The 18,024-nt window shown below is 38.1% G+C and overlaps 1 protein-coding gene and 2 pseudogenes across 2 annotated transcripts; 1 reads left to right on the plus strand and 2 right to left on the minus strand.

The window, feature by feature from the left end:
- Positions 1-5,729: 5,729 nt before the first annotated feature.
- LOC147874763 (uncharacterized) lies at positions 5,730-11,988 on the minus strand. Its single transcript, XM_087343223.1, has 5 exons — positions 9,035-11,988; positions 7,491-8,823; positions 7,274-7,383; positions 6,938-7,081; positions 5,730-6,315 (listed from the first exon to the last, which is right to left on the minus strand). Exons 1-5 carry the CDS (start codon positions 9,101-9,103, stop codon positions 6,094-6,096), a joined length of 1,878 nt encoding a protein of 625 aa, XP_087199349.1. The 5' UTR covers positions 9,104-11,988; the 3' UTR covers positions 5,730-6,093.
- Positions 10,463-16,598, minus strand: LOC110840964 (uncharacterized; annotated as a pseudogene). The gene is made up of 5 exons (XR_015533707.1): positions 16,130-16,598; positions 14,584-15,916; positions 14,367-14,476; positions 14,031-14,174; positions 10,463-13,563 (listed from the first exon to the last, which is right to left on the minus strand). The product of XR_015533707.1 is annotated as an uncharacterized LOC110840964 (transcript).
- On the plus strand, positions 11,986-14,223 carry LOC110830891 (putative citrate synthase 2, mitochondrial pseudogene; annotated as a pseudogene).
- Positions 16,599-18,024: the final 1,426 nt, after the last annotated feature.

An 18,024-nucleotide genomic window follows, 5' to 3' on the forward strand; every position in this document is an offset into this window, starting at 1 on the left:
CCAAACAACTGCTACAAACTGAGTTATGGCAGGGAGTGCAGGGATGCCTTGTGAAATAACAGTAAAGCAAGAGGAAAATAAAACTGTTTTTTTCAAAGAAATTGTAAAGTATCAACAAATATGTTGGCCAAGAAGTCACAGGAGGGGCCACAGCAATACTGAAAGAAAAAGGAGCCATACATACTGAATCATCTCCACAGACAACAAGAATCATTGTTTTCAGCCATGTCACAAAGAGAATTAAACAAAACTTCTATCAGCACTGCAAACAATGTTACTGCACACTCACACCATATTCTATGTTTAACTGAGCACCACATGAAATTACCAGCCATCTCAAAGTTAATCTTAACAATTCCAATTCTGAGAGATCAGATTCCATTTTTATTGCAATGAGGTTGATTTTTTTATAAATGTTATAAATTGCTACAATAAGTTGACTGGGTATGTTACATGCCTTTAAAATTCCCATTAGCTTGTTACTGTTAACTGTGTCATCAGGAAAGCTTGCTTCAAAAATTCGTAACATGTTTAAAAATGTGTCACACTTTAAATCAATATGATATATTGATCCTCACTTTTCACTTCACAGAAATGTTTTACATTAATTTATTAGTTTTGCTCGGCTTAATATAACCTCAACTTCCTATGACAACTGTTCAGCTATTATTAAATTCAGGATGCCTTCATAAGAAACAGTTTAAATGTGAAATTTCTTAAACCTTCAACCATACAGATTCGTTTAAACTATCTTAAATACCACAAAGAGCAAACCTTAAATCGGAGACCTCAGGACACTCCTTCTGCCACAGCCGAATCGGACCTTTTTGCTTATTGCATCGTCCATTCTAACATAATTCTTTAATTCATTCGAGAAAACAAACTGCGATCCGGTAGAAGGATGTATAGATACAATTGAAAAATAATGAGAATACTTGACTACACTATATTTCGATTCGCAGATTTCAAATTCGTCTGTAATACACACAATACGTATACCTGTCACAAACTTAATTTCAAAAATGATGCTTTTATGTTTATTTCCCTCATACAATGTGACCAACGTATAAGATGTAAACATCCTTAACAGGTCAGGTATCTTACGTGTTTAGAGAGTATGACCAGAGTTCACCTAATAACGTATTACAGCCTTAGCTTATTTGCTTGTTGCAGTTTATACAGCGTTCAGCGCTAAAATAATTTATACATCGCTTAAAAAACGGAGTAAAGTTGTCCCTCTATGTGCCATGTAGGCCCTTTAGCAAAATGTGAATCTCTTAATACTTTTCTGCCACCTACGAACATACGGAAAATCGATACTGTGGGTACTGGGTGAGTGTACAGCTGAAACAATGAAATTATCCCAGATGACCACTGCAAATACAAGTTAAATTCAGCGGGACGCAGTAGCTAATAAACATACCTACACATTACGTAATATTGTTATACAATGATTATTTTACCAAAATGCAAGAATATTGGTGTTTAATTACTCTGACAACAGAAGCGATGCGAAGATAAAATTCCACTAATGTTTACAAAAGTGTGTATTTGATGTATGAGAAATATCAATAAGTATGCACAATTCCCCATACTGAACAGTCAAGTCCTACTTAAAGAATATATATCACTCTATAACATCATAACCAAGATTTTGGTGCTATATTCACATTAGCAGATTTGTCAACTTCTGATTGAACTTATTTCATCTTAAATGGAATCTTTGAATTTATTCTGTATAGAGCATCTAAAGTAACTAAAACTAGTCATGTCAGACACAACACTCCAAAATCAGCTTCACTGCTGCATCAACTGAAGAGGTTATGCAGCATCAATGAAAGACTGCCAATTCATAAAAATGGTGCTTTGCATTAAACAGCAATTGCATGTGGCACATTATTGGGCTGAGGATGAGAAAAAATAATAACTGGTACTAGGGAAGGATTCAAGTCAGATACCTGTCATTATATGAAGCAGATGCCATGTAATGCAAAGATCGGCTCTTTACAGTGAACGAAACCACTCCTAGATTGTAAAATATCCCAGAAAAACAATGGTTGACATCTACTGCTTATAGATGAGAACTTCAATTCCATTTTTATTGGGTTTGAATTTTTAATGTCACCAATATGGATCTAAGTATAGCAGATTTAATTAATTTATAAAATTACAAAGAGTGGGTAGTGTATTCCAGACTCCATTTTGGAGTACACATATTGTCAAAATACATTCCTTGCAACTTTCAATATTTCACCAGCCTTGATGGACATCATTATTGCAGATACAAAACTATTACATACTGACAGATACAATGACTACAGACCCAATAGAGCTTCCAGGGAAATACTCAGCACACACTCTAGTACAACAGAGAAACGAGGGAAGACCCTACGGGGGAATATCTTGCTATACCGATCGTAAGTTAGGCCAGGTGACCCTCAGACACAGCGATGATAACTACACCTTAGTTAAGACAGACACTGTAAACATCCTAGCCATGTACTTGAAACCCCATACAGACATAGAAATAATAATAGCAACAGTAATGAGTGCAACATCACTAATACATCCTGAAGATCCAGTAATAATAGCTACCTTCGACATGCAGGCTAATGCAATGTCAGTCCATCAGAACAGAGCCACAAAAGTATCGAGAAAGCTTGATTTGCAAGTCCTAGCAGAAGCAAGAGAGGAATTGGAGTCAATTCAATTAGCCATACAGAGCAGTGTTACAAAAGCAACTCAACAGATACAACAGCTACTCCAATCCGCAATAATCCCTGTCAAGCAAAGCCATGCTTCGATGTGCACTGTTACAGAAAAAGACAGATTACTCTACAAGCCTTACACCAAGCAAAACTGTCAGGACTCTCCCAAGACTTAGCGACATACTTGATGGCAAGGAACCAGTACAAAATCCTTCTTAAGGATGAAAGGAACACTTATATGGAAAATGAAGGACTGAAACTAGCAGCAGCAGCCATCACTGACCCTTTCGTGGCGCTGAGATAAAGGAAAGTACCAGATGGAGACTTGGCAAACACATTTTACAGACATTCTGAACCTTACTGGAGAAAATCGCCCATATGCAACAAACTTAATAGTCTCCTGCCCGCTACTCATAGAAACTTGGGAAGGCCTCTTCAACCAGTGCCTGAAACTTGGTGATCTGCCAGATCCCTGGAGAGTGTTGAATATCAAAATGCTATACAAAGGCAAGAGTGCCACTGACGATCCCAACTCATACAGGGGGATAGCCCTAGAAAATAGCTGATTCAAACTGCTGACAACCTTACTAACGAAAAGAATCACGAACATAGCTGATCCATAAATCCCTCAACAGCAGTTTGGGTTTAGAAGAGTCCGCTCCTGCCTACAAGCAATAGAAAACCTGCTAAACGACATGAAGAAGGCTCTCCGAACCCCAAAACAGAAGTACTACACAATTTTCATTGACTACACAAAAGCCTTTGACAGTGTGAACAGACAGATACTCGCTGGAAAAGATAGGACTGGATAAAAGCACATCCATCCTAATCCACAACATCCTGACCCACAGCCTGATCAGAATCGACAACACCATAACGACATCAAAAGAAATCGTACAAACCAGAGGGGTATTACAAGGGGATCCACTAAGCAAACTCTTATTCAACATCCATACGGCCGGCATCAGGAAAGTATGTCTACCCGCAACGTCGCTATATACCTATGCTGACGATATGGCCCTAGGCTCGACGAATAAAAGTGACTTGCAGGAAACATTCAAGCGACTAGTAACCTGGGCGCAACAAAACAGGTTACAAATCAACCAAGAAAAGACGGTACAGATGGTATTCAGGAGAGGACGCATGTAAGTCATGTGTGTGTTGAGCGCCTGGGTAATACATGTGTTGCATGTTCGGGTATGCCATATGCTGTGTCCCTCGAAGGAAGTTGTTACGGAATTTGTTGTGATATTAAATTTCACCAGTTACGTTTCTTATAAACATTTGTTGCTACATTCGTATTGAGCCTTTAGAGACAAAACTCATCAAAGTAAAATCTGCAAACGCGGTTTATTCCTCCAAGAACACACATAACATCACCATTACAGAAGGTTTTAAAATGCTAATATATTATGTTATTAAACATGTGAAAGTTCAAGGAAAAAAACAATGAACAACCTATACGGAGAGTGAAGCAGAATAAAACGACGATTACACGTGAATTTGTACCAACCAGCGAACATTTGAAACTGGAGAATGTCAATGGATCTGACGGCTTTTTGATTTCCTCAATAAACATGTTGCATTCAGCTGCTACATTAGTCGAAAGTCTAAAAGAAATGACATTCAATGTCAACAACGGCGACAACAATGCTGCACAATTGATCTCCGAGATTGCTACCGTATACATATAGCCTCTAAATATACATAATGTCCTTTCAATACACTAAAACGTTAACCCAGATTTGAGAATAGGTTTCCAAAGTGTGTCCGAAACGATCTACAACATTTTCGAATAGAGACGCAAAACTTGTTTGAAAACCACACGGCGGATACAAAAACATGTACAAATGGTCATCAACGTCAAGAACGTTATAGAATCCAAACATTGGTAATGAACATACCACAGACGAACGCGACAAATTTCAAACACTTATTGAAATATCAAACACAAACAGATGTGTACGGAATGTCAACAACCCTAAGTATGTGAAACAAACGAAGTTGTTGTAGGTGACCGTCAAAAGCACATGATTTTGGAAATAAATAATTGACTCGAAATGGACTATGCACATTTGAAATAATGAGAATGAGACAAATTGCGAAGTGCGGTCGAATTTGTAGACATTAACGGTATTCGAAACGACGGACATTTTAAAGTATGGCGACGTTATAACGATGAACGGCTTATCTTCGATGATAATCACATTACGAAATCTAGAAAATCTATCGACAAATGTAAAAGTGTCACATTTTTACTATTTCAAATCACACAATAAAATTTTTTACGTCATTTGTTTACTCTGCATTGTTGTGTTGGTATATTGCCGTCAACAATCCCCTTTCGTTATTACCCATAGCATTTTCACAGAACAATACGTCTTTATAGAACCATACATCGAAGATGTCCAAGGGTGGAGTTGGACGTAGAAAGTTAACTGACCAGGAACAGTTGGCCCCTGAACAGCGATGAAAAAAACTAAAACATCAGACTTATTTAACATATAAGAAAAGCGAAGGAAGACTTACATTGATAAACGAGACCATATTAAGAACATACGCAGAAAAACTTATCCAGCAAGAACAGAAGAGCGAAAAAAACATGCTGAAAAACAAAGTATTAAATATCAACAGAAACCGATAGACGTAAAACGCGAAATTATCGAGAAAGAACGACAAGGACTCTAGAGAAAGCGATCCGAAAGGAGCGCGTTGCTCTAGTATTAGTAATACATAGCTTCTCCGACCTACATTTTACACTGGAAATGGAGAACAACCTTAAGAGTGTCCTAAATCAAATACTTATCATTGCCAGGGACAGCAAATATCTACTTCTAGCAATATGTATCACTGAATAAGAAAAACAAAATATTTGAACAAAATGTGAAAACAAATAACTGCTGGTTTTAATTTGCAGTGTAACAATGGTATTCTCTAGACATGGACTGACAGATAAATCTTTTGGAAACTCTTGAGGCTCTAGGAAAAAAAGATACTTGAGGTAAGCACTGCGAAAATATACTCATTTAATAAAAAGCTTTATTTTTGTTGTGAAAAGTCAAGAAAATCTCAGTTTAGTTTCTGTCTTGTTGGTGTCAAAACTAGAGTCCGCTTCTTAAATCTAAGCTCACGCCACTTTCTGCCTCAGTGCAATGGGAACAGTTCAAGATGTAACAGTGTTTCTTCTGGTTTGCTTTAAACAAATAATTTATGATAATGCAATGTAAGCTTTCACCTGGATATGGTAGAAAACCATCAGCTCATAAAATAATTTCTTATTGAAATTTGGTATTACCAGTTTAAGGAAACTGGTAATGTTTTAAGATGGAAATTCACTGACAGGTCTGATGTATGAAAAATGTAAAACATCGCAATCTGAAATTCTTTACACAAGACTACTTTGTATGTTATCCAGAATGGTACATAATGGCATTCGGTGACCTGGAAATGTAGGGATAAGGTGCTGGATTCTTGGGTCATAAATCGAGGGTTTAAGACTGGTTGGACCCAATGTAGACATGACAGAGCAGTACTTCATATCCATGAACTTCAGATTGCTACATCTCTGTCTAATTGCTGTAAGGCCTGCATTTGTCAGCTTGCATCCCTGTGGAGGAGATAGTACCCATTATTTAGCACTTGCAACAGATAACAATCACACTGCTATGTATCAATTATCCAGAGAAGTTTGAAGAAAATTGTAAACATATCATATGACAGTTGCTTGTGTACTGGCCACGATAAACACAACGCCACCACTGAGCAGATTAGAAATGCAAAATTGTAATATTTCACAGTATAACAATTAATTACACATTGTCTTATGATAAACTCCCTCATTTGGAATTCATTGTCACTGCGGACTTTCTATATCCCCAAATGGTAATTATTTTTAAATACTTTATTTTTATATGGTTTTTATTTGGAAGATACTTTTATGGGGAGATTTGTAATGTATCACTGTGAAACTTTAATTTGATAACCCATTATGATCTATCACAGATTCTACTCTTAAAATGTTTTATTTACTTTATTTGTTGTGATTGAAAATACTTTGTTTAGTTTCAGATCTGAAGGACTTCTCTATAAAACATATTTTATTAAAATAATGTGATAATCTGAAGTAATCATGAGGAACCACAGAAATATAATCCTGGGTTCTTGCTTATTAACTTTATCAGCATGTGTTATGTGCCAAGTTAACTTGCTTGATATTAAGTGACATATACCTCCAATCGAAGAAGTTTCAGTCTCGACAAATGATTCACAAGTTCAATAAAGCCACTGTCTGTGATATTGATACAAGAGTTCATTTCAAGTTTTTCAATGCTTGGGTTCTTTGAGGCCAGATCTGAGATGCCTGCATCTGTTACCTGAAAGCAGAATGTAAAATGTACAAAGAAAAAATAGCAATGAAGATTTTGTAAATGATCGTTCTTAACAAGCCCCTTGTTCTTCTGTGCAACTTTATCAAAAGCGAAGGACTTGGTGTTTGAGAAGAAAAGGTAGGATATTAAGAAACCCAATGAGAAGCAAAACATATTAAATTTCCCGATGAAACTAACCTGCCGGCAGCAACTCAGAATTAAATGTCGAAGTTCAAGAAAACTAAAGGCATACTTAAGGCTGACATCTGTGACTTCCCGGCAGCCATACAAATCTAGTTCTTGCAAACCTGAGGGGAAAAATAAATAATTACCATATATCAGTTTATCTAATGATATCCTTAAATTATACGATCAAACATAAGTATGTATTTAAATATTAACATATTCTGCATACCTTTCAATCTAATAATTGAGAAACCATTTTCAACTTCTTCTCCTCTTGTTCTCAACCCCATCCCTGTGAGTCCAGCATCTGTTACTTTGCGACACAATCTCAGTTTGAGGGATCGAAGCCAAACTTGGTGTTGGAAAATGGCCTGAACAGACATGTCTGTCACTGCATTGGAACAGCCCTTAAGGTTAAGATATATAAGCTTAGGAAGGTTCTCTGCTATACGACACAAAGTTCTCTCACCGAAGGAGAGTTCAGCAAGATTAAGTCGTTGCAACTGCAGATTTACAGAAGAGCAAAGTCCCCGCTCAATGCCCTCACCTGATACCTGATGACACATTGACAGGTTTAAATTTACTAATTTCTTGAGATGACAGAGTTCTGATATGCCTGTGTTTGTTATGGCATAGCATTTCTCTATATTGAGCGTCAAAAGGTTCTTTAGGTTGTGACAGATAGCTATGAGAGAAGGATCACCAATGCCACGACAATTACTTAAATGTAATTCAGTGAGACTTTGTTGGTACTCTGTGAGTCTGAGTACGCCTGCATTGTTCAGCTGGCGGCAAGACTGAAGATGAACTGTTTCAAGATGTAGTGCTGGTACTTCTGCTAGTTGTGACAATGCTGCATCATCAATGTCCGTGCTACCAAATCTCAACTTTCTAATCTTCCGTGCCTTTGACACAATGTATTGTAGTATATTAATGAATGTCAGAACACTTTCTGATGCCATTGTGTAGCCAGATTCTAACATGTCACCAGGGTAATATTTCTTACAAAGCTCAAAATTGAAACAGATCCGACATCCTGTCAATGACAGATCTTCCAAATTGGAAGCAATTGCCATAAATCTATTGAAAAGGGCATCCGACAAATCTGAACTCAAATCAAGTCTTAGCTCTCTAAGTTTGACAAGAGTGTTACTAAGCAGAATAACATCAGATTTCTGCTCCAGAACCCTTCCTGACTTTAAAAGATCAGGACAAGCACTCACAACGAGAGTTTCTAAATGTGAGCACTTTAATAAAATATCTACAAAGGTCTTTTCTGATATATCACAATTATCGATGTAAAGAGACTGCATTTGTGGACAGAATCTATCCCAAAATTTGGTTAATTTCATGAATAGTTGTATGTCTTTGAACACAAAATGCAGAAATGTTCCAAGACTATTTTCAAAGACTTGTAGTGGTCTACTGATGTCATGACGCAATACCACTACTTCATTGCTATGCAGTTTGGCGTTTCTTGATGCATAATGCCACAAATGGCACACTTGCGAGGCACTTATTCTGTCTGACAAGGGCAGGAACTCCAGGATGTATATTATAATCTGGAATATGAAAACAGTTTAAAATATAACAATGACAACAAGGTAATGAAAAAAACTTGTAGTAGAATGTTTTTAAGAGGTGACCACATAAGCTTCAACTTTTAAAAACGAAAACTTAAAGCACACGTCACAATAAAATATTTAAGATCATAAAATACATAATCTTATGCATAACTGATTACATGCCACTGCAGATGTTGAGAATCCTTACCTCAATGGGAAGTTCAACAAATTCATTGCTCTCAGTACTTTCAAGTCCACTTTCACTTGATGACGCCATGTCAGATTGCTGTATGTGTGTGTGTGATGTTAGTAATTAAACAATTTAAAATGAATACTTTTTCAAGACCTTGAACATGGGCGTTTCTTGCTACCAGCTGATATATGTAATTGCATATTACATACTCTCCACAAATCACGAGATAAACCCTGCTGGTCAGATGAAGTTTCTTGCGGGGTGCGGGGAGAATGTTTACTGCCTGGTTGAATAGAGGGCTGCTATTGGTGGGAAGTTGACACGCCAGAGAGTTATTCTAATACACACAGACTGAAAACATCAAGCAGTTGAGATTAGCGTGTAGTAAGTGCGCTTGTTCTGTGTTCTGTGGGTGTTGTGGTAATGTTCTATGTTCAATCACAGGTGATTTAAAGATGTCGAGTGTACGTAAACAGGGGAAAACTATTCACAAGGAAGCGCGGGAAATAATATCCAGCGTAGTGAAGCTGTTTGATGTGGAAGCAAGACGGAAAGAGCTGTAATTTCCCTTGACCCGTGCAACAGACAGGGCAGCCAAATACACGGGTGTATCTAAGGCTTTAATTAAGAAGGTAAGGCGAGAGTCAAAAGATAGCGACGAGGAGGACACACTGTCACCTTTACACGCCAGGGAAACACCGGCCTAGACCTGCTGATAGGAATGTCACCATTGACTCCTTTGACATGTCAGTGATAAGGCGGACTGTGCAAGAATTTTACGCAACACAGAAGAAAGTAACAAGCTGCCCCAAGCTACTGCCCATAATTAAACAAAAAAATGACTTTCCATGGGATGTTGATTCTCTACGGAATACGTTACATAACTTAGGGTTTAAGTGGAAGAAATGTCTAAGTAAGCGCAAGATCTTGATTGAAAGGCCGGACATAGTAAACTGGCGAAGGAGGTATTTAGTGAATATGAAGGAATAAAGGAAGACAAATATTCTACCTACATGAAAGCTGGGTAGACAGCAATTTAACTTTAAAAAAGTGCTGGCAAAGTATGGAAGTTAAAGGGGTATGCTCTGATGGAAATGCTGGGAAAAGACTGATTATGGTTCACGCTGGATCGCGTGCTGGGTTCCTTCAAGGTGCGGGACTGATATATAAAGCTGGATCGGCAAGTGGCGACTACCATGGTCAGATGAGCAGTGGTAGTACTTGATAACGCTCCATACCATAGTGCAAAAGCAGATAAAGAATCATTAAATATTCGGTTCAATCTGAAATGATCTCGTGGTTACAGCGGCACGGAGTTTTCTGTGATCCAGCTATGAGAAAGGGCCAACTGCATGACCTAATATTGACAAGGAAACCAAAAGAAAAGTTGTCAGTGGAACCACGGTTCCGGAGAATTTGACGTAAATACGTTTATACGGAAAGGAAGTTTATATATTGGCTTTATTCTAAATATTTCCTTTATACATGCTTTACAATTGAATAAAGTTTGATTAAGACTTTGCTTATTTAACTTGAATTAGTACGCTTAAGATGGGTCTGTGGTAGATGAATGTAATGTAATGTTTCCTAGGTAAATGCTGAGTATGCTTGGTGGGCGCGGAATTCGGGGCACACGTGAAACTTGTGGTAACATATTGGTGTCCTATGTCAAATGTCGACAAAATATATCGATAATTTTACCTCACATTTACTCGAGGACACGACATACAAAATTACCTAGTCCACGACGCACTTCTTCTACAAGCGATTCACAGCTCAGCTCTTTCCTCAATAACGAAAGCGGATTGTTGACGGCAGTAATGTAACTCAACAATGCCGAGTAAACAGATGGCGTTTCCTAGGTAACATAACAATGAAGTTACACTTTTTCGTTTTCCTTTTCGTAACACATTTTTGCCGAATGACCCTTCCTTATAGACGTATTTACGTCAAAAAGTAGTCAACTAAGATTTATTTCAGTTACAAGGTAGCCAAATGCATGAACAGTAAATTTTGTGCAATTTCTATTTTGTTTATTACGGCGCTAGATGTGAATAAAAAATATATTACGCTTTAGAGCGTGACTTAAATTGTAAATGTTCACCCTGAAAACTGTGTAAGCTTGGAAAAGTTACATGGGAAATATCAAGGTGCATGCCACTTTGTTCTGTTTGTCTCCAAGAGAGTTTAAAAGCTTAAATAAAACAACGGAAAATAAAAATGTACAGAAACACCTGGAAGCATTAAGACAGGAAACTTAAAGGCAGCCACGATGAAGCACTCTCAAGAAGAAAATGATGTCCAAAAAAGGCAAATGTATACATGATGTGGTGTATGACTAAACCGGTAGCGTATTATTCCATCTAACCAACAGGTCCAAAAATCGTTTTTAAATTAATCGTTCTAGTTTAAGCAGAGAAATTTTCTGATTCTACACACGTGGGAAATAATTTTTCAGACAACAAAAATTATATAGATAAAGTTTTACAGAAATATAATCAGCAATCAGTTACGTCGGTGAAGTACGGCGTGTTCTCTTGTGGGCCTTACGGATAAATAACGCCAGGTTTAGAGCACGCAGGATTTTCGTTCACGAGGCTTGAGTGAACAAGCAAACAAACACGTCAACCCGCAATTATCGAGTTTACATATGACGAACAGAGTGCGCAGTATTTACAAACGGGAAATACGACAGTTTCTTACAAACCCATCTTCTAGAACTCAGGGCAAATTTCGGGTTTGTTAATCAAATCCTTATCCTGAAACAGAATTTGCCTTTAGCGCTATTCTTCCCTAGTGCTTGCTATCCGAACTACAGAAAATATCTTTGCCGGGATTCGAAGGAAGGAAACATTTTTCTCTCGCCCATGGGTGATGGGGTCAACAGCGACCGAGCCCCTCAAAAATCATCTATAAAATTAATCAAGTATAATAAAAACCTGGCATTTTTAAGCAAGGGCAAATAAGTTCCAAATCAAGCTCAGGTGCAAGCAGTCTCAAAGGAGTGGGCGAAACGTGCAGCACTACCATTACACGTGGCGACACTGTTGTACAACTTCCCTCCCATACTGCATCCCATGTCGCAGTTCAGCTGCGCCATTACAGCACTAGTTCGCCCGGGCATATTCCTCTGGAGTACACAAATCGAAATACTGGGAGTATGTTTACGAAGACGTCATGGATCTAATCGCAAAGCTCCCCGTCGTAGCAGCGACCATCTACCGCAACACGTACCGTCATGGTAAGGGCGCTGGGTCCATCGACGTCAGCAAGGATTGGAGGCAAAACTTCTGTCGGATGCTGGGCTATCACAACACAGAATTTACAGAACTCATGAGATTGTACCTCACAATCCACAGCGATCACGAGGGAGGCAATGTGAGTGCCCACACTGTTCACCTCGTGGGCTCGGCGTTGTCGGATCCGTACCTCTCATTTGCAGCTGGTATGAATGGCCTCGCAGGACCTCTGCACGGTTTAGCGAATCAGGAGGTGTTAATATTCCTCAAGAAACTGCAGAAAGAGTTGGGAGACAACGCAACAGACGACGCAGTGAAAGAGTTCATCTGCAGAACATTAAAGAGTGCACAGGTGGTTCCAGGCTACGGTCACGCTGTTCTTCGTAAGACAGATCCACGCTTCGCCTGCCAGAGGGAGTTCGCACAGAAACATTTGCCCAACGACCCACTTTTCAGGCTGGTGTCTCAGGTGTACAAAGTGGTTCCTCCCATTCTCATGGAGACAGGCAAAGTCAAGAATCCGTGGCCCAATGTGGACGCTCAACTCCGGTGTACTACTTCAGTATTACGGTCTGAAGGAGATGAACTTCTACACAGTTTTGTTTGGTGTATCTCGTGCCTTGGGAGTGCTTGCATCTCTGGTATGGGACAGGGCTCTTGGCCTCCCCATCGAACGGCCCAATTCACTGTCAACTGAGGAACTCAGGAAACAGCTCAAGGCTTAGAGACTTGCGCAGTGAAAGTGCGCAGAAGAACAAGAGACGCAAGGCATGTTTAGTAGCCGAAATTCTTGATGAAACAGAACTGTAAGAGCCTAATGGTAAGTGTATGTACCACATGATTTAATGATCAGTAACCCTTCATTATGTATTTGTGGGTTTCGTGTGATTTTCAGGGTAAAATGCGATCATTTTCTTAAACAGCATTAATCGGTTGATCTTTGTAATGGTGAATTCTAACTCTTTCTTTGCGGTAAGGACTGCATTCTTAAATAATATTTAGATGATCTCCGGCTTCAATGGGTTCATAAATGGGGAATATATTGCGAAAAATAATTCTAAAAACTTTACATTTCTTGCACTGGTGGAGGTGGAGGTACTAGATTCGTTCCTTTACACTAGATTTATTAAATTTCTTCGAAGCAACGCCAAAAGTGTGAAGTGTATACAGGGACTGCAGGCATAATTGCAAACGATCTGACTCTTCTAGAGATATGCCATAGCAGTAGTTTATATTCAGGAACTTCAGATTGCTACATCTCTGTCCAATTGCTATAATACTTGCATCTTTCAGCTTGGAGCATCCCTGTGGAGGAGATCGTACCCTTTATTTAGCACTTGCAACAGATAATAATCACACTGCTATGTATCAATTATCCAGAGAAGTTTGAAGAAAATTGTAAACATATCATATGACAGTTGCTTGTGTACTGTCCACGATAAACACAATTCCATATATATATATATATATATATGGTTTTTATTTGGAAGATACTTTTATGGATTTGTGAAACTTTAATTTGATAGCCCATTATGATCTATCACAGATCCTACTCTTAAAATGATCTATTTATTTTATTTATTATGAATGAAAATACTTTGCTTAGTTTCAGATCTGAAGGACTTCTCTATAAAACATGTTTATTAAAATAATTTGATAATCTGAAGTAATCATGAGGAACCACAGAAATACAATCCTGGGTTCTCGCTTATTAACTTTATCAGCATGTGTTATGTGCCAAGTTAACTTGCTTGATATAAAGTAACATATACCTCCAATTGAAGATGTTTCAGTCTTGACAAATGCTTCACAAGTTCAATAATGCCACTGTCTGTGATTCTGTGACAACAGTTCATTTTAAGGGTTTCAATGCTTGGGTTCTTTGATGCCAGATCTGAGATGCCTGCATCTGTTACCTGAAAGCAGAATGTAAAATGTACAAAGAAAAAATAGCATTGAAAATTATGTAAATGGTCATTTTTAACAAGCCCCTTGTTCTTCTGTACAACTTTATCAAAAGTGAAGGACTTCGTGTTTGAGAAGAAAGGGTAAGATATTAAGAAACCCAATTAGAAGCAAGAGATATTAAATGTCCTGATGAAACCAACCTGCTGGCAGAGACTCAGATTTAAACGTCGAAGTTCAAGAAAACTAAAGGCATACTTAAGGCTGACATCTGTGACTTCCCGGCAGCCATACAAATCTAGTTCTTGCAAACCTGAGGGGAAAAATAAATAATTACCATATATCAGTTTATCTAATGATATCCTTAAATTATATGATCAAACAAACATCTGTATTTAAACATTAACATATTGTGCATACCTTTCAATCTAATAATTGAGAAACCATTTTCAACTTCTTCTCCTCTTGTTCTCAACCCCATCCCTGTGAGTCCAGCATCTGTTACTTTGTCACACATTGTCAGTTTGAGGGATCGAAGCAACACTTGGTGTTGGAAAATGGCCTGAATAGTCATGTCTGTCACTGCATTGAAACAGCATCCAAGGTCAAGATATATAAGCCTAGGAAGGTTCTCTGCTATAAGACACAAAGTTCTCTCATCTAAGAAGAGTCCAGTAAGATTAAGTCGTTGCAACTGCAGATTTACAGAGGAGCAAAGTCCCCTCTCAATGCCCTCACCTGATACCTCATCACATTTTGACAGGTTTAAATTTACTAATTTCTTGAGATGACAGAGTTCTGATATGCCTTTGTTTGTTGTGGCATAGCATTCCTCTATATTGAGCACCAAAAGGTTCTTTAGGTTGTGACAGATAGCTATGAGAGAAGGATCACCAATGCCTGAACATTGACTTAAATCTAATTCAGTTAGACTCTGTTGGTACTCTGTGAGTCTGAGTATGCCTGCATTGTTCAGCTGTTGGCAAGACTGAAGATGTAGTCTTTCAAGATGTAGTTCTGGTACTTCTGCTAGTTGTGACAATGCTGCATCATCAATGTCCGTGAAACCAAACCTCAACTTGCTAATCTTCCGTGCTTTTGACACAATGTGTTGTAATATATTAACGTATGTCAGAACACTATCTGATGCCATTGTGTGGCCAGAGTCTAACATGTTACCAGGGTAATATTCCTTACACAGCTCAAAATCGAAACAGATCAGACATCTTGTCAATGACAGATCTTCCAAATTGGAAGTAATTTCCATAAATCTATTGAAAAGGGCATCTGACAAATCTAAACTTAAATCAAGTCTTAGCTCTCTAAGTTTGACAAGAGTGTTACTAAGCAGATTAACATCAGCTTTTTGCTCCAGAACCCTTCCTGTCTTTAAAAGTTTATAACACCCACTCACATTGAGAGTTTCTAAATGTGAGCACTTTAATAAAATATCTACAAAGGTCTTTTCTGATATATCACAACTATCTATGGAAAGAGACTGCATTTGTGGACAGAATCTATCCCAAAATTCAGTTAATATTTCTCCTAGTTTTACGTTTTTGAACACAAAATGCGGAAATGTTCCAAGACTATTTTCGAAGACTTGTAGTGGTCTAGTGAGGTCATCTTGCAATACCACTACTTCATTGCTATGCAGTTTGAGGTATTTTGATGCATTATGCCACAAATGACACACTTGCGAGGCACTTATTCTGTCTGACAAAGGCAGGAACTCCAGGATGTATATTATAATCTGGAATATGAAAACAGTTTATAATATAACAATGACAACAAGGCAATGACAAAAATTTGTTGTAGTAGAATATTTTTAAAGGTGACCACATAAGCTTCAACTTTTAAAAACGAAAAATTAAAGCACACGTCACAATAAGAGATTCAAGATCATACACTACATAATCTTATGCATAACTGATTAGATGCCACTGCAGATGTTGAGAATCCTTACCTCAATGGGAAGTTCAACAAATTCATCGATTTCAGTACTTCGATGTCTACTTTCACTTGAGATCTTTATGACGGACTCCATGTCAGAATGATGTGTGTGTGTGTGTAATGTCAGCAATTAATAAATTTGAAATGAATACTTTTTCAAGACCTTCAACAGACTCTCTTCAAAGTACCAGCTGTTTTATCTAATTGCATATTATATCATGAGATGGCATGGTTAATGCGATGATGCAAACTCTTACCGCTAGATGTCTCGTACATGAGATACTGATGAAAGTGTGAGTTTGGTGTTCTGATTCGCAGGTTGTGAATATCTTTCGGGCCTCTCCTCAACGATGTTGGTATGTGCGTCCGCGTATTACTCACTTCTGTGCAATCCTTCGGGTGAAAAGAACTTCCTACCAACTGGAAAAGTGTTCACAGACTGACTGACTCCGAGCTGTCTAGCAAAACAGCTGACCCTTATTACGCGTCATGCCACTTCAAAAATTGCCTGGACGACTACAACGAAACATCCTTTACAGTTTAAAAATAGTCAAGAAATAAATGGACACTTTGAGTTATTTTTCAGTTTTATCCGCCCTGTTTTCATTTCAACTATACATAACATTAAACATCTCAGTTTTTAAATTCCACGTGGTTCTGGACGAAATTCAATCAAACAAAAACATGTCAAAGAAACGTCAGTGACAGTTAATTTGCATCAAACTAATATGTGTAATCTGCTCATATTAATGCTGTTTTTGAGTGGTCGTTTAACTGAAAATAGCAGAAAAACAAATGGTTGTGAGAGCTATGATAGTGTTTGTGGTTAGAGTTTACATACGATGCACTCATTGTTTTGTTCATGTTACGGTTATTGTTTATGAAAGAACGGGGAATATTTGACTGTCGCTGTTTGGTGCGCAGGAGCGAACTGTGAGTTTGTGACATTTGAACATATATTTCGTCATTCAGGTATTGGTTTTCATTCGCCGTCATGCTCGTTACACTGTGACATTCAAACATGCTAATATTTTTTCACTAGACAACAGTTGGTTGTATTCCTAAGATCATAAAGTCACAGAAGATGTGTGAGTGTAAACGTCACTGCTTTGGTTTCGGACTGAAGTTTTGTACACAGCACTGGATGTCATCTTCCATGTTGTTGTTCTGGGTGTGACCTCGTGTAGACTCGTAGTTCAAGGTTGGAGACCTCTATGTATTCAAACAAATAACATCTCCACATTTATCAGATTGGAGTTTGTGAGATCTGCTATTTGTATTCCAAGATTTGTTTTGTTTAAATATCTAATGGCAAATGACGAATCATCATCATCGTCACAATCTTCAATAGCGGTAGTATCACTTTCTTACTCCATGGAGCCAAGTCCTTCCTTAGAAGAAAAAGACCAATCAGCCAATCATTAATTTTCCAACAATTTATGGAGTCCGAAAGTTAATTACCGTGTTCACAAGAGCCCGCCACTAGTCCCTATCCTGAGCCAGATGAATCCAGTCCATACCACCCCAACCTATTTATCTAAGATCCATTTTAATATTATCCTCCCACCTACGTCAAGATGTTCCAAATATTTCGTCCAAGTCCAAGGCCATGTGTAAAATCTCGTAACAATTTATTATTTTTACGGGGAGGAATTGTTAGCCCACGCCTAACCCCCAAGCTGGAGGCCCACTCCTTGTTGGCTGTCCCCGACTGCTTATTGAATATATTCGAAGTTGCCCTCCATATCTGGAGGAGCGTTAGTAGTAGCAACGCAGATATTAAAGAGAAACGAGATATTTTGTTTGTTGGGCCATGAATTCTGTTAGTGCTAGATGGTTCTCATTCCTAGAACTTTAATTACTCGAAGGTAAGTTAGTTGAGACTTGTATCGACCGAGCAGGTGTAGC

The sequence above is a fragment of the Zootermopsis nevadensis genome, unplaced genomic scaffold (assembly GCF_977971745.1).
Source record: "Zootermopsis nevadensis isolate Lab colony 2312 unplaced genomic scaffold, Znev_1.0 Znev_ptg000005l, whole genome shotgun sequence".
Classification (NCBI taxonomy): Eukaryota; Metazoa; Arthropoda; class Insecta; order Blattodea; family Termopsidae; genus Zootermopsis; species Zootermopsis nevadensis.